Raw genomic sequence first — 9,108 nt, 5'->3', positions numbered from 1 at the left:
ACTAACTAAGCATAATGCTTACAAATGAGAACCAAAGAGATGAAAATTCTCCAAAACAGAGCTGCTAATGTGAGGCTGTTTTCTCCCAAACAAGACCTCCAATTGACGAACCGAACGGTCAGAATGAAGAACCATACATCTATAACCCACTGTCCAAAAGTCTGCCCAATCCAACAGTGAACGACTTCACAATGTCAAAAACACCAATGCAAATTTTATCAAATTCTCCAAAACAGAGCTGCTAATGTGAGGCCATTTTCTCCCGAACTGGTCCTCTAATTAACGATCTGAACGGTCAGAATGAAGAACCATATGTCTGGAACCCACTGTCCAAAAATTAGCTTGATCCAACGGTGAAGAAATTCACAACGACAAAAACACCATTGTAGGTTTTATGTTATGCGGGAATGACTTCTTATCTTCCTTGTTCTCTCACTTTGCTTTTCCCTCTCTTCAAATGACTATAATGTGCGCTACTAATCTGACTCATCTCCACTAAAACAAAGTGAAACATAATAGTCCACATTATTTGGCCTATTTTTCACATAGGAAGGGAGCCCAATAACCCAACACTTAGATTTGCATGGAAAACCCCAAGCATCATAACTTGTTCTCCTTTAGCGTCAAATCCTTTGTTGGGATAACCCAAAAAACCATACATACATTCATAGGAAAAACCCAAGACAAATATTACATAAACCCTATGCCTATGGATACACAAACTCTTATCCAACAATAACAACAAATAATCATAATCATAATAATATAAACATGTATCAAATAAGGATTATCAATCAAGATAATCAAGAACACATATAACATACAGCATCAAGCAAACAAAGGTAAGCTTCCTCATAACTTAGCCAATCATAAGGCTTTATCTATAATCCTTAAACACCACAAATTTTCCTTTACACTAAGAGTTTCCTGTCACTCTCTCTCTCCTCTTCTCCCAAAACATCAATCTCGTCTCTTCCTCTATTTTCTCTCTTTTGATTTTGAGTTTCTAGAGTTTATAGGGTTTCTAAACACCAAACCGACCCTTAATTAATTTCTACACCAATTAAATAAAGGTAAACCCTTTTGCCCTTAGGTAAAAATGTAAAAATAAAGAAATAACATAACAATTATATTCTAGCAAAATATACACTTAAGCACACTAATTTCCAAACAAAAGCCCAAAGTCTCAAAACTACTTTATTTTTAAAACCCTTATTTTCCCAGATCTTACAAATTCTAATTATCAATGGATTTTACTGATGGACTTTAAAATTTTAATTACTGACAAATTTTACTGAAAAATTTATTTTATTGGTAAAGTTCATGAATAAATTCATTGATAATACAACGGTGGCGTGACGGTGGAGTGGTGGTGACATGACGACAGTGTGGCGATGGCACAACAAAGGTTGGGAATACAATTGTAGGAAAATTGAAACGGTGAGTTAGGAAAATATGTTTAAATCTAAAGAAGGTAACTTAGGGATTAGAGATTTAGAAAACATAACTTTATTAAGAAAGTAGAAAAGGCGTTTGGAAAAAGATAAACATGGATTATGGATAGATATTTTGGAGTCAAAGTATCCTGTTTTTATGTTTAACAAATACACATGAAATATATTTATGAGGTTTTTTAAAAGGTTTAGACAATGTCAATTAGAGTCTAAGGATTTCGAAAAATGTAGACATTGTTGTTCATAGCATAATTATAACTTTTTAGATCATTTACTTATCTCATTATCTGAACGATATATATCCATAATGTTTATATATATATTAAAGCTATTAGAACAAATAAGTCTAAATGATATAGATATCAGAGTTATCAAATATGTGGGCAATATTTATTGGCAAGATCAAATATGACTTAGAGCAAATTTAATAGTGATGGTTTGATCATGTTAGTCATACTAATATCATAACATATTATTCATGATCAAAGTGGATGATGTATGACTTCCATAAGTCATAAATCATTTATGCAATGCATAAGTATATCATAGTTTCATGTATACAAGAGAAAATGCATAAGCAATATCATAGAAAATGAAATAATATGATTAGAATCAGAGTGGATGATATGATGAATTTGTATCAGAGTAGATGATTATAAAAATTGTTTCCAAAATAGATGTTCAATGTTTTGAAAAAGTAACAAGGGTGTACTCTCCCTAGCTCCCTCTGATTTGGATATCTTATCCGTGTTTAGCATATTTATTTTCTCCCAATTATTTGATAAAAATGAGAAAGGGTATTGAAAGAACATCATAGCCTAGATGAAGGTGGTGGTGGTGGTACTGGTACTGGTAGGGTGGTTGATAACAAGTTTTGCATTAGTAGCAAGTTTTGCATTAGTATTGGCAGAGTGTTGAGCCATAAGATTATGCATGTGTTGTACTAGGGCAAAAGAAGTTGGGTCATATGGTAGTTCAGGATTTGGGGGTAGAATGGTTAAGAGTTGGGGAATGAATGTGATTGTATGAAGAGATTGGTTGGATAAGGTAGTTGTAGTGATTTGTTGGGTTGGTTTGCAAGTGTGGGGAGGAGACTGAGGTGGAATGGGGATGGTGTGGGCAGAGGTTGGGCGATGTCTTCAATGATTTTTTGAAGAATATATTCATCAATTTTAGACTGTTATTTCCATAACAACTTACTATGACAAATGAAATTTACCTATCATAATATATATATTGATCGGTGATAATTTCGTAATAAAACTAAAATATATTATAACATACTTTAAAAAATCTATCATAATAAATATAACAGTAAAAGTTTTATAAATAAAAGTTATATATATTATTATAGAAAAACCAGCTATCATAATACTATCATAATAAATGAAATTGCGGTGACAAATGAAAACATATTATAGCAGGTTGAAGAAATCATATTCTACTATGATTGTTGTTTACTTACCTGTCATAAGTTCATTTTCTCTTCGTTTCATTCCAAGCTTAGACTTCATTTTCGAATCATCCCTGTCATCTTCATTTTCACGAACAATCTTACGAGCAAACGCCCTGATGCCGTCGACGTGCGCCATCGCCTCCACGCCATCGACTCCATCTCCTCCACGCCGTTGATGCCATCGCCTCCCGACATCCGCAGCACCGTTGCGTCGTCGTCTCCCACACACCGTGAACGAAAGACACTGTTCTAAGGTAATGTCTACTGAACTCCACGATATTTTCTATTTCTCCCTTTTAATCATAACAACAGTTTGATTAGGCACACAGTTTTCCTTTGGTCCACCAAAGGAGTTTTAAGAAACAGTAGATACCGTTTCTATTACTGCAATTTGTGGGTTATTCCATCTAGAGTTTGAGGTTATGGCTTGAAAACGGTAAAGACATATAATTTCATTGCATGGTTTGTCATGTCATAGGTGGCACTTCTTGCTGCATGTGTACACAGGGGTTTCAAGGTTCTATCCGCCATAGGGGCTGGTGCTAAAACAACGTTATTGCTTACAAGTTGAAACTTTCTGATAATTGAGTGTCGTAATAGGTGATGAGTTGGTTGGATCAAGTTGTTTAACTTTAGGGTAATTGAGCAAAGGGATGCTTTTTTTTTACTGTACTTTGGATGCTACTGAATGTTTGTTGTGATGTTTGCAGAAGAGGTGTATCGCAGTGCAATAAGAATGTTACGGCTGATTTCAATGGTAAGTGACCTGAAAGAATGGATTTTAACAGTGAAGTGAATGGTTGTTGACCAATTTGTCTCCACTTCTTTTTTTATGATGACTCTATTTATTCCTGCTTCTGAATGATTCGCTTTCGTATTTGCCTAATTAAAATCTTTGATTGTAGAAATTGCACATTCACTTGCATACTTATCACTTATCAATAGAGGAGAGTTGAAGTTGCAATTAGGCACACACATGTCGATGCTTAGTTTCTTGTCCTATGTTTGTTTCAGCAGAAATAGAGAGGAAGGAAACGGAGATATGGGGAGATAGAATTTAAATACCAAGTTTTATAGTTTGTTTAGTAGGTAATGGGTTTTACATTTTTTTTCTTTACTTTATAATTAGCAAAAGGGAAAAAAAACTGCATTCATAAGATAGTTCCTTAAATCTTTGTTACTGTAGAACTGGAAGTAAATGTATTAGTTTGAGGTCATCTAAGTTTCAATGTTTTTCTGGCCAAAAGTACCTTGATATTGTATTTTAGGTTTTCTAGATAGAGCATTTAGAGTTGAGTGTCTTTGCTCAGGGTGAGAGGTGCTTTTTATAGACTTTGGCTAGTTTGTTCTGTTACCCATGTATCCTAAATGTTATTATCTATCCCTTAAAGCTCTTATTAACTGACCAAATTCAAGTACTACAAGTAGTTATTCCCGTGTTTTTTTTCTAAGATTTCAGGTAGTTTTATTGAATTCCTATGTTAATTATTAATAGACTATATAATTGACTCGTTAGATCATTTATATTCTCTTTTATGGGAAGTCAGGCTAACTACCGATACAAATGCACACTGTATAAACCTGTTAGAAACAAGTTTCAATGCGACTAATGCTCCTATATGCTTAATCCTACTTTCACACCGGGAAATTAATAAGATTGCTTCTCTAAGTGTCCTTATAAGTGATAGACTTTGTGTTAGGTTCCTAAGTTAGAAACCTAACTAAGACAACCCAATCACACACACAAACAAGAATCAACACTGTAAAAAGAATGGGTATCTGTATTGATATTCAAAGAAAGTACACAGATAGCGCTAATGGAGGCCTAATCCCCCTCTTAGCCCTAGCGGAGGTCTAATCCCCCTCACAAGGTTCAAGACCTGTCTATACTTAGAAAAATGACTCCCTCCCCATAATTACCAAAAGGCTTATTTATACTCTCTCTCTCCCCCTAACAGCCTAACAAACTTTCCCGCTCTTTACTTCTATCCTAAACCCATTACCCATTATACCCTGCCACCCCATATCCTAACACTTTGTGTATCATACAGGTGTTGAGGGATGCTCTATTTCTAGAAAGAAAAATGATAGGGTGGTTAACGAAGATCTTCTGAAAGATGAGATTGTTTGAGAACAGCTAACTTGGTATTGTAAGTGGTTGCCAATAAATTTAATTTAGCATTTTCTCTGAACTTTTTCCTGACTGTAACTCTGTTCTACATTGTTGAGTTAATTGGTAAAACATGATCTAAGAAGCACCTGCAATATTGTTTCAATTATCAACTATTATAGTTTACTTAAGAAACTGGAGTTTAGATTGGAAAAAAGATTTGGTTTACTTGGTTCTTTGCTTATTAGCTATCATGAATGGTATTTTAGTAGTTACTCTACTCACGTTAAATGTCAATCTATACGAGCCTTTATTGTTAATTACTTTAGTGCATGGCTGAAGAATCTCCGCTAAAATCCTGTGAACAATATTATTAAGCTGTATTTGGTAAAATAGAGTAAAAAAAGATAAAGTAGTTCTATCTTTTGCTGTCATATTTTCCCAACTCAAGATTTTTATTAAGCATGTGCCTTCCATACAGTTTTGTACTTATTTATTTGTTAAATGAGAAGGTTTCTCTTTCATCACTAAATCGACATGCTGTTGCGACAAGAGCAGATGTTGGCATCTCGAGAGCTCAGTGCCTTAAGGAGTAGAAGAAATTTTACACTTTATTTAAAGACAAATTTTACAGTAGAAGAAATTACAGAAATTTGGTAAAGAAATAACTGGAATGCTAAGAAAATTATTATACTTCTTCACACTTTCTTTTTTTAAAACTGTTGTCAATAATCTCTCAGTAAAGGGAATCAATTCATGTGTGTCTACAAATACTAGCTAGATGGCAGTTATCTCAGAGCTGATTGATTTCATCTTTCAACTATGACTTTCTCTGTCCTCACTCAGTTTCTCCTTTCTAATACTAGCTACATAACTCACACTGGAAGCATATCTATGCAGGTATTGAATCTATACATATTGGAATCATATTTATGTTGGAGAAACTGTTCTGGCTATTGAATCTATACATAAACACAATTATATACACAGGTATGAATATACTTGTTCATTTACTTCGAGAGAAGTCCGATTTCCTTTGTTATTCCACATTTAACTTTTTTATGCAGGGTTATCTTTTAATTGATTCTGGTATAACTGAGTTGATTTCCAGAATATACTGTTACAAATGTGAGACTTACATATTTGCTACTAATTTAAAAAGGATCTAATTGTAAAAACTGTTGATGTATGAAGCCACATGTATTTGTTTGTGTTTATGTTTGAAACTAAAGCAAACTTAATCATTTATATAGTATAAGTCTGTCTCTTCAATATTTTGTGCTACAGGGATATCAAGCCAGGCAATTTGTTACTTGAAAGATACGGTTACTTGAAATTGTCAGATTTTTTACTTTGTAAACCATTAGATCGCAATACACTTGAAGAAAAGGATTTTTCTGTGGGTCAGAATGTGAATGGAACTCCACAAAACGAAGAGTGGACAACTCCTAAACGTTCACGACAAGAACAACTTCAACATTGGTAATTATCTATTTTAATTTAACCTGTAATTAGTGTGATAAGATTTATATTTAAATCCGTTTTATTTTTAATTCTTGTGAGATTTTAATTTTTTTAAGAATATTTTTTATCTTAATTATTGGATTTAAAATGTTTAAAATTGCACAAAAACGGCCTTGAATTCCTGTAGAAAAAAAGTATCACGGAACTGATAAAACAACTGCATGGATAAAAAACATTCAAAATAAGAAATCATTATTTCCTAATCTTTGAAAAGAAGAGACTTCTGGTAACACATAGATATGTTAGGACTCAATGAAAAGAAAAAAATAAATATCAAATATAAGGCAAACAGATCTCCATTATGAATTAATAAAAAACATGATTGACGAGACTATAAAAGTAATTTTTATAACACTAATAAACTTAACAAAATTATAATTAAATAACATTATAAAAATAATTAACTTTGTAATATATATACCTTTTTTATTTCAATAAAATGCCATTGGAATCAATTAGAATTTTCAAAGTAATAGATAAATGATTTAAAATATAATTCAATTGACGTATGTATCTTTCTTTGTCAATTCTTGAACGTGATATGTATTTCAGAGTCATTATAATCTATCAAACTTAACAGGTGTTCATAGTTCTCATTTGTATTAAACTATTGTTGAGAGCATTCGAGATTTTTATGAGAGGAAACTGAACCTAGGACTTTGTTCATTCCTTAAGGGAAGGTAATTAATTTTTGTGCTAACTTTCTAGCAAAAACTAGCCCTGGAGTTTCTCAGTGGAATCTCCACCAGGTAATTAATCCTTTTGATTTGCTATTTTTTCTCTACAATTACTAAAATATTCTAAGTCAAAATAGATAAGCACAATGAAAAAATGAAAATAAATGGCTTCATTAAACTAATGGTTAAAGATGACATTGTTGTACATCTTTTTTGTGTGCTTGTAATTTTTAAATGTATAAACCCTTGCAGGCTTATTCCACAGTTAGTACACCAGATTATATTGCTCCAAAAGTTCTTTTGAAGAAAGGTTATGGGATGGAATGTGATTGGTGAGTTTTATGGGTGTGAATGTCGGCATGTTAAGTATTCATTTCTTTATGCTATAATGTATCTCTATCATAACAATTGACATTCAAATTTCTTACTTCGGGATGCAATATGGGACACTTCCTTTTTTTTCTATTATTTCCTTTTCAAATGTTCTAAAAGCATGTTAGATTCCGTTTCATTTATGTAGAATTTGTGAACATAAGTTTTAGGTTACATATTTTATATTGATTCAATGATGGAGGTGTTTCAAAGTGATTTGTGTGGTTGGCAGTGTTAGTATTAGGCTAGTTCTAGGTAGCACTAGTAAATAAACAACTTTTTAACTCGCATATTACGCTTTGGTTTCAAACAAATAGAAACGTATAAAAACGTGGTAGCAATTTCGTAATTCTGGCAATATTATGTCTCGGTTTAATGCGAACCAATGTCTAAATGTATATACTACCTCGGTTCTCTGATCAACCGAGACAAAAAACCCTGTTGACCCACTGCGAATCAGACTTTTCACCTGATAACTTTTTCGAAATAAATCTACTGTCTCGGTTCTCTGACCAACTGAGGTTAAAAACCCTGAGAACTTTTTCGAAATAGGCATACTGTCTCGGTTCTTTGACCAACCAAGGCAAAACACCCTGACATCTTTTTCGAAATAGGCCTACTATAAGATCTTTGAAAATATTTGTAAGTTAAATGCTAAAAAAAAATGATGAATAGTAAATTGTGAATAGTAAATTGTGAATAGTAAATTGTGAATAGTAAAAAGTGAATAGTAAAAAAAATATTTGGAAAGGATAAGTGTTCCACGTAGCTTTGAGATCAGAATTCATCAAATTGCAAATAAAAAATTATTTTTGTAATAGTAAAATGAATAAAAAAATGAATAGTTAAAATGAATAGTAAAAAATGAATAGTAAATTTTTTTGCTATAAATAGCTAAGGGGGGAAGTTGAAAATTTACACCAAAGAACTTAGAAAATTTTTGAGAGAAGAGAGTTGGAAGAATTTCTAGTTTCAAAGGGGATATTCTGGAAGTTTTCAGAGAGCGAGGAGATTAAGTCTGTAATAGAGGTAAGGGAAGTCACTCTTATACTTTGCTTGTCTCAAATCCTAAATCTTGAATATGTAGCATTTTGTTGCTGTATGGTCTTGAATTTTGAATGAGAACATTTATTTGTTTATTTTGTATTTTTGGAAGGACGAGAAGTTGTCTAACCGGCTCTGCCAGATTCAACTTCTTGTTTCCCCAAAGCTTTGGTTGTTTCTTATATCTTTATATTGTATTTTTGGAAGGACGAGAAGTTGTCTAACCGGCTCTGCCAGATTCAACTTCTTGTTTTTCCAAAGCTTTTGTTGTTTCTTATATCTTTATATTGTATTTTTGGAAGGACGAGAAGTTGTCTAACCGGCTCTGCCAGATTCAACTTCTTGTTTTCCCAAAACTTTTGTTGTTTTTTTTATATCTTTATATGGTAGTTTTGGAAGGACGAGAAGTTGTCTAACCGGCTCTGCCAGATTCAACTTCTTGTTTCTCCAGAAATTTTATTGTTTTATCTA

General features: G+C 32.7%; 1 protein-coding gene across 1 annotated transcript; it reads left to right on the top strand.

Moving 5' to 3' along the window:
• Positions 1-5,927: 5,927 nt before the first annotated feature.
• On the top strand, positions 5,928-7,721 carry LOC128194075 (uncharacterized; the record flags this gene model as incomplete). Its single annotated transcript, XM_052868742.1, has 3 exons — positions 5,928-6,010; positions 6,308-6,502; positions 7,474-7,721. Coding segments are annotated over 3 exons (330 nt in total), but the record flags the coding sequence as incomplete, so codon positions are not given.
• Positions 7,722-9,108: the final 1,387 nt, after the last annotated feature.

The sequence above is a fragment of the Vigna angularis genome, chromosome 9, assembly GCF_016808095.1.
Source record: "Vigna angularis cultivar LongXiaoDou No.4 chromosome 9, ASM1680809v1, whole genome shotgun sequence".
NCBI lineage: Eukaryota > Viridiplantae > Streptophyta > Magnoliopsida > Fabales > Fabaceae > Vigna > Vigna angularis.
Note: the sequence above shows the minus strand (reverse complement) of the source record. Positions and strands in the feature narration are given on the sequence as shown.